The sequence below is a fragment of the Hetaerina americana genome, unplaced genomic scaffold, assembly GCF_022747635.1.
Source record: "Hetaerina americana unplaced genomic scaffold, ioHetAmer1.1.p SCAF_8, whole genome shotgun sequence".
Lineage (NCBI taxonomy): Eukaryota > Metazoa > Arthropoda > Insecta > Odonata > Calopterygidae > Hetaerina > Hetaerina americana.
This window is the reverse complement of record NW_027287427.1, coordinates 80,367,735-80,395,159: the sequence shown is the minus strand read 5'-3', so window position 1 is coordinate 80,395,159 and position 27,425 is coordinate 80,367,735. Positions and strand designations below refer to the sequence as shown.

General features: G+C 40.9%; 1 protein-coding gene across 2 annotated transcripts in view; it reads right to left on the bottom strand.

Moving 5' to 3' along the window:
• dos (daughter of sevenless) overlaps positions 1-27,425 on the bottom strand; it is a 98,836-nt gene that overhangs the window by 7,688 nt on the left and 63,723 nt on the right. For both annotated transcript variants that reach the window (XM_071596545.1, XM_071596546.1), the window contains 3 exons: positions 9,485-9,613; positions 3,966-4,140; positions 1,039-2,514 (listed from right to left, as the gene is read on the bottom strand). In XM_071596545.1, coding sequence (XP_071452646.1) covers positions 1,039-2,514; positions 3,966-4,140; positions 9,485-9,613 — 1,780 coding nt within the window. The remainder of the gene's footprint in view (positions 1-1,038; positions 2,515-3,965; positions 4,141-9,484; positions 9,614-27,425) is intronic.

The window sequence follows — 27,425 nt, the reverse complement described above, 5'->3', positions numbered from 1 at the left end:
TATCGGGAAAATATTTATTTCAGATATTGCTACAATTCCTCAGAATTCTTCAAAGTATATCGTTTGAGCGTCGACACACTTTTGCCAGTTGCTTTTCCATGATTGGCAGACTCCCTGGTAGGTGGATTCTGGAAGGTCCTTAAGGGTATGCGTTCAAGCTTCTTCGACAGCACTTCAGGTCCCATGTTGGTATCCTTTGAGAGAGGATTTCATATTTGGGAATAGAAAATAGCCTGTTGGTGCCAAGTTTGGTCTGTGAGGGGGTTGGGGAATCATCACAATGATGTGCACTGTCATCCTATCAATGCAATACGATCTAAGATTATGCGCACCCTTAACCAAGGATCTGGATTCAGCACTTCATGCAAACATGGCACATTTTCATCGGTTCTTGACGTCATCGGCCATCCAGTGAGGCCCTCATCCTCTACACTCTCTTGAATATCTTCGAAAGTTTGTGCCACTTAAAAAACTGCAGTTAGTGACATTCTTTCATCCTTAAACCCTTGGCGAATCATGCCCTTAGTCTCTTCACCCAATTTCCCCCATCCAACACAAAATTTGATGGGGTATCACTGTTCAATTGTTTCCTGCATTTTGCGCTTGCACCAAGTCATTCGACAGACATCCACTAAAAATATAATCTAGCCCAAACATGTGCTCGGAGGCTATTGGCACTTGTTGAAGGTCAGACCACCAAGCCTGCTTCTACGTAGTCACATCAAGAAAATATCATCACTAATATTTCTTATACATACCTTGTACGTATTTGCTCACCCTAAATGATAATACTGAATTCTCATGGCCAGTGAATGCAAAGGAAAAAAGAATGGGAAAGTATGGATGGTACAAACATGGTTAAATTAAGACATTAAATACTATTAACAACTTTTGATGTTGTGAAATGAAAAACATACTTCAAACTTATATTTTTTAAATAGCAATTAAGTAATTTTTAAGCATTACAATTAGATAATAAGAGGTACTATATCAATGTTGTACGCTAGATTCTCTCATCACCCTGTGTTGCTTACTCACCAGACTCCAACAAGGGTGCTTCGGGCATTTTTTTGTGAGGCTTTAAAGCTCGGTCAACAGTCGGGGGGACGACAGGAGGTACAGGGAAGATGCCAGGAGAAAGGTCATGAGAGGTCGAATCGGATGTTTTCCGGCCTGGTTTCAGTTCCCTGTTCACCACAGGTGGTGAACATGCTGGCCCACTGGTGCCCTCCCCTGTTTCCAGGGCCCCTGGACCAGTTGGCCCACAAAGAGGACTTGGCAGGTTCGAGTAGATGACCGTTGACGACGCAAGTGAGCTTGACTCCGACCTGGGAGACGTGGGCTCTTCTGAGACTGCCACACCCTCTTCCAAATCCTTGGCCTCCTCGTGATGGAAATCATAGCGGAAGACATCGTTGAATTTCCCCGGGGCTGCATTGCTGTAGCAATGTCTGGGTTCTCGGGTACTCTCTCCGTGTTGATGAGAGCGCGGGAAATCATATGTCTCATCACTCACGGCAACAGTGTGCAGGTTGTTGGTGGAGTTGGAGTGCGTATGTTCAGGGTGACCAATGACACCAGGAGAGGGCTCGCTGTCCGAAGAGCGCACAGACTCACCAGTTTCTGGGCCATATTTTGGGGAAACACTGTCAAGATTGTGGTAACTATGTTTGGCAGCAGCCCCCGTCAGGTGAAGTGGCTTTGGAGGTCGTGGGGGAGCCTTTGGTCTCTCTGAGCCATCGTCCGCAATTGAAAACTTGGCGTAACACCGAGAGAATTTCAAGGTCATGTCATCCACACTCCCATCGGGCACCATGCGCTCCCTCTGTTCGTTCCCATGCAACGAGTCTGAATCTCGAGGGTAAGTGTTCCAGTTCACATTGGGTGCACCATGGATGGCCGTCATTGACTGTGCCACGAAGCCATTTGGCATTATGCCACTGCCCGACCACTCATCCTCCTCGGCAAAGCTCACGCTATCACCATCTGTTCCGCCACCAGTGGTTGTGGCCGGACTATGCAAGGGTGGAGTTCCACAGTGATGTTGGTCAATACCATCCAGGTTTGGGGGGTGAAGTCGCCTGGGCATGTCATAGAACTCCCCGGGAAGGTCGAGGGGGATGGCAGTGACATTGGCATGGGAGGGCGAACCGCGGGAGGATGAGGAACAGGGCCTGGGCAATGTGTGTGGGGCAGTCGCCAATCGATCCTTCCTGCCGCTGTTCCCCCAGTGCAAGACATTATTCGAATGGCGAGCACTTGAGGGCAGAGGCAGCGTATCTCCCCCATTCAACTTCAGCCCAGCCAAGCTGTTGCCATTCAGAGGGCGGCCTGAAATGCATTCGCTTATGGGGATGTAAGGGCCGGACAGGGAAACGCTGGGGGTAGTTGTGCTCTGGGTTCTGGTAAGTGTGGGCAGGTCTGCTGTCTCAGCTGAGGTTGCATTGTGGTGGTTCGTCAAAGGCTGCCCACCACTACCATGGATGTCCTCTGCTTGAGGCATGAAATCGTAATCTGGAATACATCAAACATGATTACAAAGAGAAAGTAAAATGCAACATATTAGATTCTAGGTCATCTCAACAAAAAAACAACTCTGCTTATTTATTTTAATGAATGCTCCCTTGAATGAATAACACAAAAACATTACAACTTCAACAAACGATCATTAAAACCTCAAAGTCATCTCATGAAACTTAATAAAAAAATTGAATTTATAGAAATTATTCATGCTGAAAATAGGCTGAACCCCATAAACTCACATTCATTAACTAGGAATCATCATTAGGTTTCCAAAATAATAGAAAATATTTAAATAGCATAACATTTTTAATTTACTCCTTCCAAAGCTTATTAATCTTTGCCAGCTCTTCGTCTATTAATAAATGCAGTCTTTAATTCAAGTTATTTCTTATGACTAGAATGGGCAATAAGTACACTTGAGTTAAACATTTTCAGATGATCATTTGTGAGTGAAATAAGAGTTGCATTCAGAAAAAAAACTAATACAAGTTATTGCCCTGGGTTTTCCAGCAGTGTCACTTTTTCATACACATACTCATTTCAAACCACATGACAGATGCTGGCAGAGATATTACCCTCAACACAAGTCTCATATTGAGTGAATTTCTTACGTAATTTTTAAAAAATAAGGAAGACGATAAAAATCAAGTAGAAAATTGAAATTTTCAAAGGAGTTGAAAACATAGGAATTATGGCTGAACTACCAAGGAGCATTTGAAGAACCTCAAATATTATTTATTTAAGGTTATTGCACCTCGGTAAGAGAACAAATAAAGAAACCATGGTAAGGTTGACACTTCTAATTAGAGTAGACTAAAAATTTTTGGTCCTTGCATTATATAGAGATTTTACTCACACAAGAAAATTGACAATCCTCATTTTTATTGGTCAACAGCTTCCACTATCTCCACATATGAACTGCCCAAAATGTTATTTGAAACTAGAGTAAAGGTTATGAGAACAACAAACCATAGAAAGAGAGCTGAGCTGAATAAAAATTACGAAAAAATGTTAATTAATGATAAATGAAATGCTTATTAAAAATACAAAATTGGTCCTTCTAATGGGTTTCCAGAAATACTTCATACTTCGTTGTACACCCAGGAATGACAAAATACATTGCAGCAATTCATAAAATAATAAATAAATTATATCTAGTAATGCTTATGAAATAGTCAAATAAGGACATTGAAAATCATCCCTTTCCAATCAAATCTATAGAAATGGTAACAAAAAAACCAAATTAAAATTTTTTTTCTTCAATAGAAGAAAACGTCATAATTTTCATCCAGCTACTCCTGTAACAATATTTATGAAGTAATCATCGCTAAATATTTTAAGGCTTTTAAGGATCTCATGCACACGCTCACCAAAAGACATACAAAATGAAAACTTTGAACTTAATGCTTAAAATGAACAAAAAATACATATAAAAAACTTACATTCATCCTCATGGCTGTACGCTTTCAGGCCACAGACATGACACACACAATCGACCCATTTATTCATATCCTTCTCCGATTCGGCTGCCAGGTAAAACGTTCTTTTTGGTGTGCGAACATCAAAAAGGTACTGGTATTTCTGCTTTCGATTTTCAAACTTGAGCCCAGCATCAACCTAAGCATAAAGAAAAGACAATTATGAAATCGGTAACAATATCAAAGCATTGGGCATTTGAGACCACAAATCAACTCTCTCATGAATGTGAATAAATGAATGTATACATGGACCACTAACTAAAAATATTTCCTTTCTTTGCTGACATCAGCCATTGTAATAAAGTACCAAAATATAAATGTCACTCTCAAGCCTTCAAGTTTCAAGGAGAAAGATGCTAAGACAAATGTCAATACATAATTTAGTGGAAAAATTCAAAACAATTATTTTATTGTGATATTTATTACATTAAGTTTATGCAATGTTTCCAAAAAGTGAGTCTAAGTGCAAGTTTTTACAGGAATCAATTGATTAACAAAAATATATCACTCACTATACCCTCTTGGCAACCATCACAGATTCTTTCACAATTGCAAGATGATGCAGGAGGAGGCTTTATGAGTGAGTATTATTCCAAGTAGAAGTAGTAGTTTATCTCATTTGACAGAAAGCATACTATTCTTAAAGTACACTCCATATGGCATTCAAGTAAGGATTAGGATGCCACTGAAAAATCCTGCCACCTATGCAGTTCAAAACCAGGTCCCTGGGGTGGAAAGTCTGTACACATTAGCCACCACACAACCCCCATTCCATTCAAAACAAACAGTTTTCCTAATTATTATTATCGGGTAGTTTACCTCTTTAAGTTAATTCTGGCTAAAGCAATCAATTTTACTAATTAAGAAAACATTTGACAACAAGCAGCAACCCCCATTTCAAACATAAGATACATACATATATTTCAAAACAATTACGGACAATAAGTAAGACACAGAAAACAAAAGACTAAGCATTTGATCATGCCCCCGCTAATTCCACAAATGCCATCCAATGGGACCTGCATCGGTTAGGTTTTAAAGATTTTCGTAGACAACTGAATGTGGTAACTCTTTTTGCAAAGTTTAATCAATGTTTGGGACCGTTAACAATTTTAATGTGCGAGAACTGTGATAAACGACACACGCATGACAAGCACGAATCACCCGGGGAATGACTATACGAAGTTTCCATTATGGACGAACAAAAACAGTTCTGGATTTTTCCTCGGTTCTGGCATTTCTTTTTCGATTTCGGCTCGCACCGAGGCAATTTGGCACTGCAGCAATAACTACGGCTACAAAACAAAGGTCTGCAGGTCAAGACAAAAGGGTGAAAAATATTTTTTTGTCATTAGGGACCACTGATTTTTTATAGAGGACCGAGATGGTGCGGTGGTTAACGTACAGACTTTCCGCAGAGAGGTCCCGGGTTCAAGTCCTGGAGACAAACATTTTTCAGCGGTAGTTCTATCCCTACTTGAGGTGCTTTGTGGAGGGAACTTTGAGCGAGTACGACGTCCGTCGGATGGGACGTTAAGCTGCGGACCCCTTGGCACCTTTTATTAAGAGTAGACTAATGCCGACCCCAGGTTTCTCTCCACCCTTCATTTTTTCCTGTCCAACCCTAATGGCGCAAATGACCTCAGCTGTCGGTCGCCTCACCTAAACACTACTACTACTATCGATGAATTTTTTTATAATTTTACATCTGTTTAGGTTAATCTGTGGCTCACCTTTTTTGGTTTTGGTCCATCAAAGAATTTTTTATTCAATTATTTGTCCCTACATTTCACTACTGTTCACTTTCGCAGTCACATTGGCTGGAATGATGACCGCCGTAATTAAGGGTGCGCGACATCGACTTTTTGATGTCGCGGCACAACATCAGTGCATCGAGCTGCGTCGACATTTTAGCGCTGATACTGTACAGTATACTCTTTAAAACATACCCTATTTTTGTAGGATTTTCCTTGCCATGGTTGGTGAATATTAGGAGTCATTATTGACGCACGTGGGACCCTCGTTCCTTAGGTGTAATGCATAAATTTGTTCCTTTCTCACACTTATAGAATATAAAAGAAGGTCTGCGTATGCCCACGGCGACGACAACATCAATTTCAACCTCGTCATCCATGCTGACGTCAATATCAATATCGCCCACGATATGTCGACAACACCTTAAGCCAGAGTCGACATCGAAGTTAATGACCGATTAGTTGTATATTATAATGAACTTTTCCACTGTTCATGAAGATTTATATCAATCTCGGTTTCGACTTGACTTGGTCATCATCAGGTGATCATCCTGATGATGAACAAGTTAGCTTCGAAACATAGATGGAAATAAATATTTATGAACAGTGGAAGAGTTCATTACTATTTGCTACAAATCGATCGAGTTCACTTTCCACAACAGCACGCCTTATTCGACGCATTCGATGCTAATATCGTCATCCACTCGACATATCGAAGTGTTGCACATCTCTAGTCGTTTAAGCAAGGAAAACTCGTATTTTTTGTAAATGAAATATCCAGCACACTTTGCTGACCACACCTACTTTTGAATGTTTCGCTACTTTTTTCCGAAAAGTAGCGAAAATTACATTACAAAAAAATTCCCTAGATAAAAAACGTGAAAGCCGTGATGCAAACCAACCAAAATGAATCATTGGTATGAATGCTGATGCAGATAATTGTCTACGGATGAGTGCATCGATTTCAATCCAGTGTCAAGCCGACTGATAAGATCTCGACTTTCACGTAATAGTACCGCTACAGTCTAAAGCCACAAAGCGAAGTATTTAACAGCTATAAATAACACGGAAAGTACAATTACTTCACTTGAAGTAGTCGTCACCATAGGGAATTGGATAATTAAATCTAAAATAATTATGGTATGGAAGACAAAGGAGTAAACTTAAAATTTTGAAAATTTTCAAAATCTAAAACTCAAAAATATGTGCCTCTACATAAAATGATTGATTAGAATAAAAATTCACCAACATCACAACAAAAAATAATGCAAAATAATGATATAAAATATTTTCTAGCATATAGTTTTCGACTGTGGGCTTCAAGGAAGAGTATCCCAGAACGCTAGCTCAACGCCGAATTGCTAATGTGGCATTAAAATGTATTATTTATTTTTTACTAGATGAATAATTCACTTTCCTTTAATAACATTGGTCGTGCACACACAAAAGGGGGTATTTCTGTGATCAGGTAAGAGAGGGGAGTAAAACTGCCACATTTCAGCAAAAGTCATCACCTGTGGACCTGGTAATCCCTTTGCGAGAAAATTAAGAAACAACCAAACACTCAAGTCGGCCACTGTTGAAGACATAATGTCTACTAGCAACAAATCTATCTCCGTTACACTTCTTGTGGGAAGAGCTAAAATGGAAGACACGGACTAACGGAAAACGGAGAAATCTTAGTGTGATAGATTGGCACAAACAAAAATGATAAAGAATTTAATCCTTGGGCTTCCGCGACGTCTATCTGATGAAGGATCCATGCTGCTTCCGAGAATTACCGTCGCGTAGGTGCCTTAACGGAGAAAACTGACGACGTACGCTACCGACCTGTATGTCGCTGGAACGGCTGAAAAGATAAGCAAGCTCCTACGAAAACATAATGCAACAATTAGGTTTTCCACAGCAAGAAAAATCGGCGACATCATCTCTAAGCCGAAGGACCGAATCCCCGATCTCATGCACGAAAACGTATATGAGATCAAGTACACATGTGGAAAGTCCTATATCGGCCAAACAGGAAGGTTCATCAGATGCAGGACCAAGGAACGCCAAAGGGCCACAGACAGAAAACAGTTCAGACTCTCGGCAATGGCCGAACATGCGTGGTCGGAAGCCGGACACACGATTAAGTTCGACTAAACTAAAATGCTGGCAAGAGAGAGGAATTATTTTCCGAGACTCATCAGAGAAGCGGTAGAAATAATGAAATATTCCAACAATTTCAACCGTGAGGACGGCTACACCCTGACTTCCTCATGGAAATGGGTGATACCTATTCGCCGCCAAGAAAGAGCCAATCAGAGAGCTTCGGGCCAGTCAGCGTCTCCTACATATAGTATAGCGGCTAAATCCACTTTACGAAAAGGACCCCGAAGAGGAGTGTATCCTAAAACGGGGTTTCCGTATTGTTGTTTTTTTTATGTTTCAATATATATTCTATGTCAATCCTTGTCATTCTGATCTATACGGAAATAAAAACCTTTAAAATGTAACTTTACGAAAATAAAAACCTATAAAACTGAAAAAAAAACGACGTAGATTTTTCCACAACCGCTACCATCTTTCGTAGCTTCTTTGTGGTTATTTTTCCACCACGAAGAGGATTCAATCCTAAAACGGGGTTTCCGTATTGATATTTTTTTATATTTATGCTTATTGTTAAGTTTTCTATTAGATTTTATACATCTCTTGTATACTATGTCTTTACGGAAATAAAAACCTTAAAAACTGTAAACGACGCAGATCACTTCGACCTGAAGACGCCTCCAGGACTGGGGGCGAAACAGTTGTCCATCAACACACATACGCGACGGTAATTCCCGGAAGCAGCATGGATCCTTCATCGATAAAGAATGTTGTTTACGCATTGTTTTGGGGATTTGAAAACATGACGCACGCTAAACTTTTCAATAGCAATCCACCTGAAGTTGATGGAGTTTTTATTACATTCGTTTAAGCTAAGATTATGGCATTTTAGGCCCCATCCGACCAAGAGGTGCATATTTAATAAATTAATCCTTCTGGGAGTTCCTTCACTGCGAGTGACTGATTGGATTCTTGACTCCCATTCATCTCATTAATTGTATTGTTAACGCTTGGTTGCTAACCAAAATTGTAAAAATTACCATCAGATGCATTCACCTCAACTTAATGTGGGAATCATGGATGAAAGAAGTACCTATTATAACATCATTAAATGTGCATATTCTCCTCCCCAAATTGATGGTTGGAGATTAAATTACGGAATTACGTCCAACTTGTGTCCATTATGGTGATTAAAGAGTCTTGAAACTGCACAAATCCCATTTATGTTCTATACTGCTTTATAAATGATTTAATCGTCACATTAAAAGTGGGAAGTTCCGGGTTACACACATCATGCGCAAAGGCTCAATGATGTGAGGGAAAGAGTCCACGCAGACTACTTGAGAAATTACCTGAAATCTTCCCAACCATTCATTATTTATTACGCACATGAATACTCCACGGTCAGAAATTCCTGGCGATTAAAAATTTGCTGTCTTTTTATATACCCTTAGTTCCTTACCCTTATCTGCTACAGAAAATATGTTTTGAGATGAATTACGAGGAAGAAATTTGAAATACGCACGAGAATAATTATGAAATGTTAATGACACAGAAAGAAGAGGTCGAAAAAACTACGAAAATCTTAAGAGAGTAATTCCTACTCCTCAAGAGACCACACAAGCTTTAAGATTAAATCACCTGTTCACACTGATCCAAGTCAATCTTCCCCTTGAGCTTCCTACAGTTCCTGTCTGTGTAATATTCCAGGAAATACTGGCCTGGAAGCTCGCCAGAATGCCGAAGAACAAACCACCTCCGCCTCCATCTCTGCAAGAAACGACAATGAACCATTACTTAAAACTTTCAATCCAGGACATGAATAAGCGTATTTCACATTATCAAGGCAAATGTACAAAGACATAACATGCATAAGCACACAAATTAGGAAATGCAGCATGGGACAAAACCTTTTAATATGGCATGTGCGATCAACTAATTTCACACACGTAATTACGGGCAATAACAGATGATTAACAGCAAAATAGAGAGATAAAATAACAGCAAAATAAAGAGAACGGAACGGGAGAAAAGTATACATTATAGATAATTATACATTTCGCTTTTACACCGTAAATAAAGCATCATCTGAATTGAATGAGCATAATATTTTCACCAGATCCCCGATAAACAATTGGGATCATTAGACAAAAATTTCTTGGTTCAGTCGTTGTTCAAGGTGCAACAGAGAGCTTATCTAATCTGGACTCATATTGAGAATAACGCCGCCGACTCAGTGAGACTGTTCCGTCACCATAGAGACAGCACATATAGGTTAGTTTCCAAAAGTCCAATGCAAAGGTGTAGGTTTTCAAAAAGAATAGTTATCAACCAACTCAATCAATCCTTGCTACAAAACCCAAGGACGAGCAAAGTACAACTCTAACATTAGAAAATTAAGCGTTAGTTTTCGGCAAAAGGTTAAAAGATGACATTTCTATAGTAAGTTACTTCAAGATGACTCCACATCAGTAACGACACATAATTTTCGAAGGAATATATATCAAAACATTATACGATTACATCACTTCATAGTTTTCACGTTATACAACAAATGATAACAAGATAATTTAAATGGAACGCAGCCGACTGAATTATATTATCAAAGGGATATAATCTGGCTTTATTTGCCAAACAAACAGAAGTATCAGGAATCTTTGAGAAAACACACGACCGATGCAATCAATGCCGCGACTTATCAACTGAGCCCCGATCGCGTCAACCAAACTCCAAATATATATACCCTGGATGTCATTCACCGCAATATTCATCGACTGAAAGACGGCACGGTTTTAAACGTCTAAATAACAACGGCAGCGGCAGTTTCTGGGGTTTTAAGATGCTCAAACGGATGAGGCCATAGAACATCATTAAATCATTCAAATAAATTCAATACGCACCCATAGCCAAATACCAATGAGAGCTCGAAGTAATATTCGAACCCGCGACCTTCAGGAAGTACCCGTACGCGTTGTACACAAAGCGATCATAAGAGTACTTAATAATTACCACTATCATACATGTTCCCCGAGATATACTTTTAGAACTTAACAAAAATCAATCTGAAGCGAATTTTCGAATTTTGTTGCAGTGATCACGGATGTGATAGACAAAGATACAGTGCAGGCATCGTTCCGTTTTTAAAGGCGTGCATGATGATACCAACCACGAAATGCTCTAACCACCGTGCCGGATTTAAATTCAGGAAATTATAAAGGCCGTTAAGAAGGGCATGCAGTCAATTAATTTAAATACCCATTAGTATGTGGAAAAGACTATTATGAATTCAAGTATTCCCTTGGACCATGATGTCTCGAAGCAAAGATTCCACCTTACAAATATTCACGCGCTTCCGATCGCTGTCTTCTTATAGAGCGTGTCGAAGAGCTGAAAGTCATCACAGCTTCGAAGGTCCAAACGAAGAATGCACCGTTTTATCGCATCCGTTCAATCATTCTAACCCGTATATTAAAAAACCATGGAATAGAAATTTTAACTAGTTACTTCTTTAAAAATGTTGCGCCGAAGTTAGTAGCCGAATTTATCACAATACAAAGAAAATAAGTCATGTAAACGGTCATATTCTCAAAAACGGCGCGGAAGACCAGTGGATAGAGGATTGGCTGCTGACTGGAGCGGAGGGTAAGATGTTCAAATCGTGCCGTGCTTCTCCGGTAGCCCCCAGCTTAAAACTGTGACCTTGTGCAGATAACATGTCTCTCAGTCACCCAAGGGCTTGGTACGTGGGTGTCCCCGCCTCTTACACAAACCCTCATGTTGGTTACTACAGTCTTTTTCCTCCGCCGTATTTACCATTTTCTCGAAACCACGGCCCCCAAATTTTAGCTAGAAAAGCGAGAGAAATCTGCAAATATCACTAGTTTCTATCTTAACATGGCGAACCCAGGTTAATTGCCGAGTGCATCCCATTCTTTGGAACGCAAGAGTGCGCCGACTGCGATTCAACAGTTAACCTCCTTGGAAAAATCGTGACGATAAACTCGATGATTACTCTCTAATTGTCGGAAATTTTGGAGGACCAGTCGTAAAGCGTCCCCATGGATCTGTGTCCGAGGTCTCCTCCTATTCTGCGCTTCTGGATGAAGGGCAGGATAGGGAGATGAGCACTTCCCACTATCGCGGCGGAATTGGGTGGGATGGGGGCTGTAGGGTCGGGCGGGGAGGGATCGCCGTTTTCACTCCCGCGCTGACGTCGCGTGTTCCACCCGACACACACACATATTGTGTCCTCGACACCGGAAAATTCTGAGGCCGATTAACATCGACGGTGGCAAGTCGATAGGTAGGAAGGGAGAGAGAGAGAGAGATAGGGAGATAGTTTATTTCCCTTTATTTAATTGGAAGAAGGGCGTTCATTAGTGGCGGGGAAACACGGCAAAAGATTATCTTTTTTTAAGTATCAGCAATATCTTAATGAAAGTGGACACACGGCGAAGGCGTTTGGCACGCTCCGAAACGAACACACACACACACCCTAGGCGCGCGCTAGACACCCCCAGAAGCGGGCTTATCGCCTTCCACGTGGCGTCGACTGAGGGGGGTCGACGCGTGTGACACACGTACCATTGGCCACGTTCGTAACGCCCGCGCGCGATTTCGTTGCTCTGAATCGGTGACCATTCGACAAAATGACGCCACCGGAGTATAACTACCATGGATCGAAATCGAAAGAGACCTCCCAGTCAAATAGCTTGGACTGAAAAAAAGGAGACGAATTAGGGTATCAACTGCTTTAAATGACAATAATTGCAATGGCCGTAACACTTTAACTTAAAACTTCTTACAGCAATTGGAGTCATTTTAAATTCCAAGAAAGTGCGGGAGATAGTACCCCGACATTTACTTCTTATCTGAGTAATCCGCTAAATCTGCAATGGGCAATGCAACAATTACAGAGCGTAAAAATCATTCGCCTTGACCGGGATTCGAACCCGGATTCCAGTCGAGGCAAATTATTTTTACACCCTGTAATTGTTGCACTGAAGTCATTTCAATTTGATAAAGCAAAGTTGAAGAGATCATTTCTCATAGATGGAAATAAATAACTATTTTTTCAATAAATTTCTGAATACTCGTCAACATCCTTCAAGCGCCATCCCTCGTTCGGAAGGTGCTGGTTTGCTGAAATAACACGAATCTGAGTGATATCAAATAAAACAAGCAAACGCAAGGACTTCAATTACCTTCTATTTTTGACTAAAATGTGGCATTTACTTTGTTCTTAACTTTTTAACAGCATACTTATTTTTACAGCGAATTCCTCACACCCATTTGCCAAAGTCCAACTGACATTTTGACCACGCTGAACCTTTCAGTTTGTGCAGCTGTAAAAAATCTAGTTTCCCGAAACGCACGGATTTCAGAAGTCGGGGTGTTTGGAAAACCCCGCCCGCACGGATCACATTCGACGATTGAGCATGGGCACCCGTCGCGACGATTGGAGAGGAAAAAGTATCCGGGAGTTCTAAAACCCATCAGCCAGGGTTTCGACAGCACTACTTTTAGATATCTGGTCCATGTGCTATCCGCTTATCGGTGAAATGGAGGACAAGGAACATCTACATGGTTTGCATAAAAAGTATTGGGAAAAGGTCCTTGCAAATAGATGCATTTCAGATACTGCTTTAATGCCTCAACATTCTTCATAATTACGAGTACATCCCTTGAGCGTCGACACACTGGCTGGCCAGTGGCTTTTCCATGACTCGCAGGCTTCCTTGGTATGCGGATTACGGAAGGTCCTTGAGGGTACGCGCGCAAGCTTCTTTGACAGCACTTAGGGTCCCATGTTGGTATCCTTTTGAGAGAGTATTTCACTTTTGGGATTAGAAAATAGTCTGCTCGGGCCAGGTCGGGACTGTATGGGGGTTGGGGAATCGTCGCTATGTCGTTGCAAAAGGTTTTCGCAAGCAGGCACTCGACTCTCCTTTTGGTCGTCCGTCAAGACCTTAGGGACGAGTTTAGCGCAGGATCTTTCGCATCGCCAAATTGTCAGTGATAATGGTGTGCACTGTCATCTTAACAATTGAAATACGATCTGCGATCATGCGCACCACACTTAACCGAGGGTGAGCGTGCTACTGCAGCATTTTAAATCTCCAGGATAAAATCATCATTTTCATATCTCATTTTAAAAGTCGTGAACGATTGGCGAAGGAAACTTCAACCATTTTTATTTTCTTCCCACTCCCGCAGTTCCGTCTGCTGAGAAATCCCGTTGGGCACTTCCGCCGTGGGAAATGAATTTTCAAGTGGTCAAAGGCGGCGAGGAGTGGCGATAAAATATTTAAATTCCCCTGCGTTGGATAACCTGCTCATTTACTAATAAAGTGCACTCTGTACTTCAAGACCTCACGTAGTAGAGGAAATTACCGCGCAAGCATGCATGTCGTAATGATTATTATACGCGAGTGTAGCAACAAGGATTGGTAACAATGGAACCTAACGTGACGCAGTTTTTAGCGTACGACTTCAGCAGGTGACGAACAGAAAAATCACTTTTATCTCCTCGGCTCGCTAATCTTAGAGGCATCCGATATCTGTCAACGTGGAGCGACGACTGCACGAGCTATTACGGTTTCGTGCCCCACCTTCATTTTGATCCATCCAGCAGCGGTGTTCGACTTCGCAAGAATAACTCAGCGCATTCAGAGGACGAAGCGTGGCTTCGTCTCTCTCTCGTTACGTCAGCACCTCGAAAATGCTGTGTACACGGGGAAGTCGAAGGCCGGTTCAATTTAGAGAAATCGATAAAGAACTGTTCTTGAAGTCTGAAGCTTATTGTTGAGAGATCACTGTAGAAGACACGTTGTTGAGGAATGTTGTCGAATGCAGCTTAAGAGTTTCCATTTTCAGTCAACTCTCTCATATTACGGCTGAGTGTCTGGTCCATCTATCTGCTAGCGTAAGAGTCGAGGCCGACGCGTCCGCCGCTATCTCCTCGACGGGGCGTGGGAGTGACAGCCGCGCGGATTCCCACCGACGGCCGCCCTCCATACGATGACTGAGTTGACGGATCAGTGATATTCAGAGGTCTCCGAGAGTCAATCGAGGACTTGGGGCCACACTTTTCCGGCAAGAATCGCTCCGGGTCGAACGGGAAAAACTACTCGCGAGTAATTACATACGCATCCTCTTCGCCACAGTTTGTTTTGACGAAAAGGGTATAGCATCCTCTACGACAACTTAGGTATAGGTCTTAGTTGACGAGCGTAGTATAAAATAGGACATTCTCAAAAGTAATTTTAAGTTTGGGTCATATTTTCTATACTCTTACACAACCCATGGCAAGCTAAAAATGTTCAAACCTTGATTATGGTGCCAAATACAAGCCGGCAGAAATCGTTTAATTATTTCGCTCTTAAGCCAGAGGATAATAGATACGTGCTACATAATTATAAACAATAAGCATTGAGGGGGAAACATTGTTCCTTACACGGAGCAGAAGTACCATTTCAAAAATTTCACACTAAAAGGACATTTGCAGTGGAAGCGAATACAATAATGCTTCAACAGGAACAGGCTATCTCTAAAACTCCAAAAACTTATTTAGGGCTAAAATGATGAATTCTTCACAAATTCAAAAAAAACTACGGAAGATACCGCGACATAAACTTTTAAAGGAGTCATCCCATAATGCAAATTACAATGCAGCAACTTCAAGGTGTAAAAAAGCATTCGGCTCCACTGGGATTCGAACCCGAATCGCATCGTTAGCATTCCTGGCTAAAGCACTCGGCCGCACATCCGAGGGGTACGGGTTCTATTTCCAGTGAAGGCGAATGATGTAAACACTTTGAAATAGTTGCAATTAGGTTTCTTCTTCACTGATAGCGGGAAAAGAAGTCGAAAGCTATTCATTACGTTTTTCGGGTAACCGACGCTCACAGGTGATTTCCGTCGGTAGTTGCGATATCCTAAGGCGTAGGAAAAAGCTCCGATTATTTAGATTAAAAAATATACAAGAACATTAAATTGCAAATCACGGACGTCGGGAGGGGTTTCAATAACTCCACCGATTTTTTTAGCAGAAGTGGAAGCGAAGTACTCTCGGCTTAAAAGAGTAATAGTTCCTCTAAGAGTTTTCTTCCATAAAATAAAAAAAGGTCTCAAAGCTTCCCGTTACTTCTGTCCGTGATAACTGGCATTATTATGTCAAAATGAATGCTTGTTTTACACCGGCGTTGTAAATTACAATGTAATGCTTGAAACGTTTTTGAATTTTGTTTTGCGCATTATAATTATCTTGTCTGATAAACATAAAGCAGTTCGATGCATCTTATTGTATTTTACGAGGACACACTGGCTAGCCAAGAGGTGAATGACTAGTGCCATAGTCTTGTGGTAAAATGTCTCTTTGGTGAGCTTAAGTACCAAATATTTATTCATATCCACATTATTACTATGAAATTAGCAAAAGCCAGACCCTTCACCGGTCAAGAAGACGAGAATTGGATTTTTTCGCGTGCCTATTCATTTAGGAATCGAGTTATTCAAGAGAACTTTGAAAATATTCCAGCACGCCAACATCCAAGTTAGTTTTATGATGCGAGGGTTCACCTTATTATCGACCCCTACACCGCCGTGGAATTCCCACACGCACACACATGGTAGTAGGGTGGGAGATTCTTTTCATATGGTTGCCAGCCGTTTCCCATGAAGATCTCTTACTCGGAAAAATCACGCACCTTGGGTTTTGCCGGGAGCGCCCAGAGGCGTCACCGGGATTTGAACAAGGCCAACTCATTAGCGACCATTTCAGCCACTGAACTACCGTGCCACTCTGAATTATTTGCACTAAACAAATGGAAGCGAAAACGAAATTTATTCAGGCTTCGTTCTCGGTAAAATCACATCTGGTTCCCCTATTATCCGATAGTTACTGAGTTTATCCTCGTGTTCTAACTACCACGCTCTTGTGCGAGTTTCTGCCAAGCTCTGTCTACCTATCCCGTGATGGAGTTCGTTATAGAGGCTTATGTACCGAAAAATATCGGAAATCACGTCACAAACGGAAGGACGTCACCGAATGTCTTCGACTTTCACTGAAACCAGCAGCTAAGCAGTACCCTATGAACTACCGTAAGGGTACCGGCAGAGGGTGTTAGCCCACCAGTAATTATTGAGAATCAGCTATTTGTTTGGTGAAATTTAGTGGACGAGTTTCATCGGCTGAGTACATCGTTCTAGACAGTATGGCCCGTGAATTCTTCAGTGAATATAAAACATTCTTCAAATCATCTGGTCCTATAGCTGAGTTCTCTTACCTAAGTACTTTGCCCCGGCCTAAGCGCCGTATTCAATGGTGACCCTTTTCTTATCCCCCAAACGGAGAGATCGATTGGGAGAATTGGAAGAAACGTCTCTTCCGACAATCTTCATATGGTAAACATCCATCCTCCTACTACCACTCAGCAATAAGGGATTCTTTACAAGATCTGAAACCTCCTCACACTTCTCCGTTACTTATCATTACGTTTTGAACAAAGTACTACGACATAGCATACAAACGTCCTCTCATTGTTTTCCGTAGATAACTGCTTCTCAATGTTTACCTAATTCTCGAACTTGGCGAGAAGAAAGATTTAGAGGATATTTTTTGAAGGGAAATTTCTTTTTCTTGTATATTTACCGATGTATTTTCATCTACTTGCATTTTAATAGCAAGGCCAAGTTATGAACAAAGCTAATTAAACTCTAGTTAATAGACAATAGCAGGTTATTAGTGAAATCACTTCATTATGACTGCAGCGTGGGGAAATATTGCTGCTATCCTGCACGTGGAAACATTTAAATGAATAAAAAGTGCACTTTATGGAGAATGGAGAGTTTTGGAAATACTGCTACGAATGCTTTCACTGTTATCCACTAATTCATGATTAAGTGCCATAAGCGATCAGAATAACTTGTGATGAAATGCATGGAGTTTACAGGAATTTTTATCGGCGGGTAGGGCTGAAGTTGCTTCAACTTACACTGTTTCAACTACTCCATAATTTCAACCTTAGAATATAACAGAGAGTACAAGTCTCTTTAAAGATATTCTCGTGATTGAAAACAACACACCGATTACCTTAAGTTATGCTCACTTGTTTTTATCCACGCTTGTCTATTTCCAATTTATGAAAAACATGATGAATTGACTAAAACCTTGTTTGTTTTTCCGCTATCCTCGGACGAAATGAGAATCATTGCGGAAGATTTCTTCCAAAAGATATTTTAATGCCTTAGCTAATGCAACGTTAAGAAATTGTAGGCTCAGCGTTTCAATATTCCAAGGAGGAATAAGACTGGCACAGAGAGTGAACCCAGGGGGGAGGGAGTTGGAAACATTGGAAACCAGACCTTTACGAAATATGTTTGGCTTTAAAAGATTGGAAATTAATACTAATCATGCGTTAGACACTAATTTTAAATATCTTTTGCCCTCCAAGCATAAATTTTTACGCAGCAAAAAGTCGGTAAAATGATGTTTGTCCACAAATAAAAATGAGATCCCCCTTGGACGTTTTCTACAGCCGATAATGGTTTGATACAGTACCCAGAGTATTCGCAAGTAACCAACAGGTAACTATATCTCAATTTATACTTAGCACACACTTTTATATCCCAATATATTTCTTATCGCTCAATATTGCAATGGCAAGGAAAAATTGAGTAGCTTCCGGCGTGATGTGGTGGAAGTCGAACATAATGAATAACTGATCGTAGCACTTCTCCACTTGATAATATCAAGTGGAAAAGTGCTTCGATCAGTTATTCAGTACGGCAAGGAAATTAAAGCTTAATGTATTCTTGGAAAATTAGCGTGATTTGAAAGCAATCCCATAATTAAAACGCTCAACTTATAATCATATACGCAAGGTATTTATTAATTTTTTCTATCTTGAAGTCTTAGGTCTTAATTTTACAAAAACGGATGATATAATGTTATTACCATTTTAGGCACTCATCTACGCTCCCGCAGAGCATCTTAACAGACACTTTGGGCAACAATAGGTGGCTAAACTAAGAGAATGCCAGTTTCACAATCAGGGCGTTAAGTGTTTCAGGAGATGTCACCGTGACAAACGTGTCAAGTGGCCGGAATCGAGTGGCTTTCCGTTCAATGTTTAGTTTCGACACTATTGGCAAGTCACGAAAACGAACTCTGGACACTATGCGTCACAAATTAAATCACGCGCCAAATCCTCCGTCCGAATAAATGCAACCAGCGTATAAACGATATATGCCGAATGCCGTCGCGGGAATGCTATTATTTTGATGACGCGAGTACGACCGCGAATTATTATCTGAATAATACAATCAAGTGAATCATTAACATCATAAAGTGAAATATATCATCAACATTCTTAAAATTAAGTATCTTCAAACTATATCATTCAAGCCGATTCTCAAAAAACCCTTCCGTTCGCTCAGACATTCAATCAATATATCCCAATAGAGCGTGACTACATCGCCTCGGCAAAAGGAGAAGCAGGACAAAAGCCGAAGCAGCAGACCGAATCGAATAGAATTACCCAAGGTAAATTCAGTTGACCCGGTTAGATACGTGTTGAATTGTTCGATGTGCCATGCGCTCAGCTCCCCCAGTGTTACAAGTCGCCTCCCCAGTGTTACAAGTCGCCTAAGTCATGGAGACCGCTCCACGAAATTACTTTTGGAAGTAGCAGTAGGAATTCTGCTCTTGAGGTTCCTGGACGACCGATGCCATATCCACACGGGAAACCTCATCAAAAGCCATATCATAAACCCACACAGCACGACACCCATGCGAACAACTCAAACAATCCACAATGTGAACGTCCTTTTAAGTGTTATCTATGTTATTTATGTTCTATTGCGCCGTCCAAATATTATACTGCTCGTATGAGTGTTTCTATATCATTGATATAGAAACACTCATACGACATACTATATACATATATATATATATATACACACACACACACACACACACACACACACGAGGGTCATCCGGAAAGTAGTACCCGTTCGTGCCGCATGAAGTGCTGACGACGCGAGTAGCCGCTGGACGAGGTCAGATAGCTTCAGTGGCTTGTCTGCCTTCTCTGAGCCAAGTTGCGTGACGCTAGCATTGCCTGTGTTGTTTCTGTGATTGTTTACAATGTTTAAAAAAATTGAGAACGCCGCCAGTTGTGAAGTGAGGGCAGTGATTAAATTCCTCAATGCAAGAAACGTTCGCCCATGTGATATTCATCGCCAATTAAAGGAGGTGTATGGAGACAATGTAATGGACGAGTCGTCTGTTCGGCGGTGGTGTCGCAACTTCAACATGGGGAGGGGGAACACACACGACGATGAGCGTTCGGAGAGACCGTCTGTCATTACAGACCAACTGGTGAGCTCAGTTGACGAATTCGTGAGGAACGATCGGCGCGTCACAATTGATGACATCTGTGAGCATTTTCCCAATGTTTCTCGAACAATTGTTCATGAAATTGTAAAACACCATCTGCATTATGCAAAAATTTGTGCAAGATGGGTCCCTCGCGTATCTCAATGAGCTGGCGGCGAAGGACTATGCAGCAGGAATACAGAAACTTGTCACACGTTATGACAAATGCCTTAATTTGCTTGGAGATTATGTTGAGAAGTAGTTTAAAGTATCCTCTTTCAAATAAAATTTTTTATGTTTGTTAATATTTACTTTTGTGTCTTTATTTCACGAACGGGTACTACTTTTCGGATGACCCTCGTGTGTGTGTGTGTGTGTGTATATATATATATATATATATATATATATATATATATATATATATATATATATATACACACACACACACACATATATATATATATATATATATATATATATATATATATAGTATATATATATATATATATATATATATATATATATATATAGTCTCTCTTGAAGAAGGCCCCTGAGAGGGCCGAAAGCTCGAACAATTTACCGTGTAAGTGTTCTTTTATATGTGTCTATTCTTTTCTATTTGTGTTATGTTGTGTCAGCCAATTATATATATATATATATATATATATATATATATATATATATATATATATATATGTATATAGTATGTCGTATGAGTGTATATATATATATATACACTCGTATACAATATAACTGCATTCATACCATGATACGAAAATTTCTGCAAGAACAAGAGAGCGTAACGGGGTGTTCTTTAGCACTACCTCATCCGTAGAGTGTTTTTGACCCATCTAGACCAGACATAAATTTCCAAATGAGAAAACATACTCCGATGCAATGTTGCGTCCTTCGGTGTGCGTGGAGATCGAGGGAATTTTGAGAGGCAAAAAACGAACCCTTAAATTTGAAGGGCGCCAAGGGCTATCAAGAGACCGTGTGACCCCTGCGACCACGACGAATTACGTACAATTTCGGCGAGATGATGGAAAAGCTGGGACTCACATCAGAACTAGAGAGGAAATGATAAAAATTAAAAAAAAAACAATATAAGCGATCTTAAGTCATAACTCTTTCAGTGTCACGGAAAACATAGAATGGGGTGGAAAAATAACAATCAACCAATTAAGGACGAATTGTAAGAAAAAAGAATTTATGTCATAAATCTAGTTCAACCAGGACCCGAATTGTTTCCGCACTCTTCCGAAAATATTTCACGGCGACCGAGGGCACAGCTTGGACTCGGGTAAGAGGAGGAGAGTGTACTCAAGATGTAGGGCGGGCGAGAAGAGAGAAAACCCGCGGGAAATGTATTACCCTGTTTGTGAAGATTGGAGATTCGTTAGAACGAGGCGAATTTCGCATATTGCGATTTCGGTCGATTTTATATTTGTCCCCAACTGAGGCTCAAATAAAATGGTGCCGAAAATAACAACTATTTTTTTGATATATCATCCTTTCGGGATATTTTATGAAACAATTTATCTACGGGGAATGACAATTGATGCGTCTTACTTCCTATTCTTAAAGAATTCCCTGCCAGCCAAGTTTATTTCGGAAACTAGAGAAAACTGATTTAAGATTATCTCGCCAAAAAAGAGCAATTTCTATTTAATCGAATAGTTTTCATTTCGAATATTTTTAAAAATAAAATTGGAAGGCAGTCGTTCACTTTCACCCTACTGCCATCAAAAAAATTAATCTCCATTCAAAGAGTAAAATTTCGAGGGAAACCAGAGGATGTCGGTTCGTCGGCATGGGACGTTAACTCATTACACAATTCATGTTCTCATTAACAAGGTTACGTAGTTGAACCCAGTGATGCGGGAGCAGCCGTTTTAGCCGGTGACTGGGGCACTTAACTTTAGCTAGGTTCTAGGTTTGGTAGGTGATGGTTGAGTTCACCCATATATATGTATATATCAAGCCTCTAATCAAAGCTCACATTCTTGCCTCAAAAACCAGGTTTCAAAACCATCCAATGCCACGCTCCATACCAAGGCCAGTTGTGCGAAACTAACTCATTTCCTTTCGATGCGATGAGTGTGTTTTACTCTCACCAGCATTTAACTCATTAACCACCGTGAGTGGAGCCTTCGTGCTCGTGTTCCCAAGAGGATGCTTGCCCAAAAAATCGGCAATTGATGCTGATAAGAAATACGAGCTAATGAACTAAAATTATTGGTAGTATCGATAACGCTGTAAAATTATCTTCAACAAGGGCTGGACCCCGAGTCTAACTACGAAACCACATTTTCGGTACACTGATCCACTGCTTCGGGGCTAATCAGGGATTGGTACCGATACCAAAGACTAATTTTCATGCCCAATGCACGCAACAATCCCTGGCGTTGACGAAATATACAACTTAACCATTTCCCAAATTTCCTTGCATGAATATCCAATTTGAATATCTATAATTTAGATAAAGTGATGGCTAATCCGGATTTGAGAGAATTTCGCACCGTTATCTCTTTCAATGCCGAATGTGAGACCTCCCTCCCTCCATGCCCTAGGCGGGACTCAAACCCACGACCTTCCAGTTAGCCTACGAGCGCATGAGCAGCTAAGACTACCGCGTCGGAAATGTGTTTTAATCTAGCCAAGGAAATGCAAGACAAATGGAAACCAAACGAGAAAAAAAACTTCCCTTTTACATGGACTGCGCATTTCCTACGCCGAGTACTTCCCGTACGGGCGAAAACATTATTCATCCTTCCGACGGCGCACGTCGCCCGAATTATAAAGGGTGACGCATGGAAATTCCTTGCATCGTTTTCAGCTCCTTTTCGGCTTTATTTTTTTCCAGATAATCCTCAAAACGTTGTTGCATAGACGAGACAAGCGGAACCACACAAAGAAAGACACCTCGCCGTGGGTTTGTGTCATGGCCAAAGGAAGAGAGTTACTGCCGAAGCTGCTCGTCTTACGGGATGGAAGTCGGGTAACCGAGGAAACACATTAAAGTAAAAACAAAAGAAAGATGAAACGTGTGTCCAAAAAGAGTGCCTGCTAGGAAGCGTGTGCATTAAAAAAGGATGCCCTTTTGAAAAAGGAGACGAGGGCAGGGTAGCGGCAAGTGGGAAGGAATTGGGTCAATTAATTCTCGCTCTTCTCACCTACGCCATTTCTATGGGTGAAGCGTGCCTCCATCTATTTTTTACCTTCAGCTGCCATTGTTTGGGAGGGAATTTTCCCAAATTTGACAACATTATACAGTCGCGAAGTCGGGTAAGAAAACGAAAACTGAAATGGCAATGATGACTCGTGCAATTAATGTGCTAACCGCCATTATGTTACAGCCTTTCTTAGGAGTGCGCCATTTTTTCGGGTTCTATCTCTTTCCGCGAGTGATTGGTGACGAAGAATTAACGATGGAATCTTAATTACCGAAGCATTTTTTTAATCCGCACTACTAATGTAACATCATTTTTCGACTTCGAGGGAACGACAGGAACTAAGTAGGGTGAAATCTTAACTACTTACTTTCCCCATTATTATTCCAACAACCAAACAGTATACAATGAAAATCTTTCCCATTAGAATGACTATGGAGCTTGGAGCTTTCTTGGAATGCTATCAAGAGATCGAATTTCACGATCGCCTTTAACGTGCATAAGTAGTGAACCACAAGTTTCACAATATTTAAACAAATATTGGGATATGAATAAAATATCACATATAAAGAGCCTCAAATGACATAACGGCACGCAGATGAAGACCCATATGAAATGCACAACTTTGAAGTGCGTGCTTAGAGTAAAGCCTACCTAACGGGAGTCCCGTTCAGCAAACTAATACGGATCCCGTAAATACTTGCCCCCACAAGAAGGTGAACGTGACCTCGGAATTTGACGAAGAATTGACGAAATTAGTTCAAGGGTAATCATTTACTTCCTTTTAAAATAACTAATCACTCACGTTGTAAACAGTTCATTTTAGTAGCACGTGGATGACTGGATTCGACGCCTCCTTCCATCGCGTTCATAAATATGAACAGATAACCCCTATGATCCGCCCCCGCAGAGATTTTCCAAGCTCGAACTAGGGAGGCAACCAAAAAGATACAGGAGATGATTACCACTGGTGTCTTTTAATGGGGACGCGGATATCATACCCTGAGCGCCAAAATTGCGAAATTCGTCTCCAGTTCGTGCACAAGGGCCTTGGGGCTTCCACTAGGTCAGGGACGGACCTCCCCGGTGAGCCTGATCTCTTTTTGATACTCTTAGTAGCGTGGTAGTCTCAGAGCGCGAGAGTTTAATAAGTTTTCACCCCGGGCCGTCCTCGCAAGGAGGCTAGGGGCGCAAAATAATAACGGCTAAACCTGCGCAAGATGGGCGGAGGGGGAGGAGGGCCCGCGCGTCGGGGGCTACTAAAAGCCTATTTGTAAAGAGAAATAACCGGGTTTCCATTGTTGAGACTTGGGCGGGTGACGCAACGGCTGAAGTGTTAATGCGTACTGACCCTCATCTGCCTCCTTGCCCTCCCCCCGGGGGTTCCTCTGCCCCCTCCGAGGGACGGGCGATCGCGTCGACGAAGGCGCCTACCGAACTTCCGCTTTGATTCGCGAGACGAGAGAATTTTGAAATAATTAAAGAACATTCCAAGGACTCCCGACTGAGGCGTTAAACTCAAATGTATCGCATTTATAAAAAAAAGTACCAGAACATCAACCAAAAACCCAAGGGGAAGTATTTTTTTAAAAAATGTCTCATTTGTGTGATTCATAGTAAATTAGGCTATGAAAAAAAATTTACTTTTGGCTGTCACCACCCATAGCAATGAAGTGGCCCGCTTACGGAGATTTCTCTACGCCGGACTATTTTTGCGATGGCTTACCTGACTAATTTTATTTTAGCCAGAGTTTATGTATAATTTTCTTGGGAATTCCTAAAATGTTGTCGGTAATGATATATTTGTCTTGTGCTGGTGATTTTGAGAGTATTCATCTCTCAGTTTTAGTCCCATTTATTACCATTATCCCATTCATTAGTCCCATTATTATGTTCGAGCTGCTGAAAGTATTTCGGGTCAATAAAAGATTTCAACGCTGATTATTTGAAAAAACGTATAGTATGACTACACCATTTGCCACCAATAAATGCACGCATATCGATGGATTTTTTCATTAGGGAGAATAATTATGTTCAGAAGGAACCAGTTACAAACCTAACGCTAGAGATTTATCATACATCCTGTAGCTTAATACTGAAGAGATATGGAATAGTTCAGAATCTCCACTATACGCTATTTACCTTAATGACTACAGCCAAAAAAACTTTTCGATGGACTCATTATCTACTAAATATTTTTGAACTGAATCTATTCAATTTAAACGGCGACAAACCTCTAAAAAACATTTATTTCGGCGAAGACTGAGCAGGTCTGGTTTACAGCAGAAAGATATATTGCGTATTAAACAGCAGTAATTTAAATTGCACCATTTGGTCTTTTGTAGTCATAGAAAAGAGAAACCGCGTTGCGACCAATTAAGACGAATATAGGTGCGAAGGTAAAGGAGGCATGACGCGGGCGGGGACGTAGCACAGTAACGGCGACTATTTTCCGCTTCGCGTGCCAACGATGAAATTTAAAGGGCGTGAAAAACATAAATGGAGTGCCCAATGACTGCCAAAAAATTTGTTGACACATCGTTAGGGAAATGTAATGGCTCTGAGAAGTGTGCACCACGAAAAACAATCATGTTGAAATCAACAATATTGTGCCTCAGAATAATCACTTATTAGCTAATATCTATGTCAAGTATTCCGAAGAGTTGTGGTAGATGAATCCGTGAGCGATTCTTACAACACGTAAGCTTAAGGAACTTATCCGTGAATGCAAAAAAATTAATCTCTCCAACAGCATAACATTTCTGTTTTAACGATTACACAGTTCCAATCTTTACACAAACAATTCATACAGTTCGAAAAATTCTCTTCCACTCTGCCCGCGTTGGATCAACGCGGGGAGAGAGGAAGAGAATTTTCAAGTTCACCACGCACCATCTTCTGTCAAAATTTTCCACATCATTTTGCCAATTCCGATCTGCTACATCAAGTTTAACACGAAATATTCGAATTTTCCGGTTTACGGTATCTTCTCCAACATGTCTAATACAGGTTTCTTTCCATTCCTCCCTTTGTAAATTCCATCCTTCATTCTTCCCCAAGCCCAAAATTCAACTTCACTCATTCCCAAGTTCAAATTTCTTCCTCTTATTTCTGTTTCCAAACAATGCATTAATCAAATATCCATGATTTCAGGCGATAATATCCCTCCTCTTGGAAAGCCAACCCATGAACTAAGTTAGCAGGGCCATCGTACACAACATAAAAGACATATAACATGGACATCACACGACTCTACGAGGAAAAGCCTGAAAGTGTGAAGTATATTTAGAAAAGATGGACCGAACCGATTCCTTGGCACATTTGGAATCCGCGACGAAAGGAGAAAAAATCACCAACTTACTGCGACAGCTTTTTTTCTCCTTTACATCAATATCATTGGCCCACCCCCCCCCCCTTCTTCGTGGCTAATCTTATGACGCAGCACTATGAGTAACTGTGTCACCGTGAATGGGTGTCCCGGATATGCAGATGAATAACGGTTTCCCGCAAGAACAAAGGAGGAGTGGAAAATGCTTAGTGCCGACCCTAACCACAATGCAAACCCGTATTTTACATTCACGCCCTAACCACAGCTATCGCAGGTAGTCTCAACCAAATCGAAATTGTTGCGGTCACATTTGATTAATTAAACTTTTAAACCTTCGCCGTGGAACTTAAAAATAGGTTTTTTAAATAAATAATAATAATTTTAAATAAAATTTTTACATTAAAATATTGGTCTTTAATGTACCGACACAATGAACAATTCATAGTGGCCGACTGAAGTAAACAGCAAGTAAATATTTAAATGCTACAATGTGGAATCTCCGCAGTTCATTGCGTAAGGCTGAGAGACGCAGATGATTGGCATTCCCCAGTGGGGCTCGATCACGCAAATCATATGAATAACAGTATCAAGGCACGCATATCAATATTCCACGATTTGCTAACGCAAGATACGAGAAAGAAATCCAAACTTATACCAAATACTCGTTCGTCGTTAAAAGAGGGGTGAGAATTAACAGAAAGT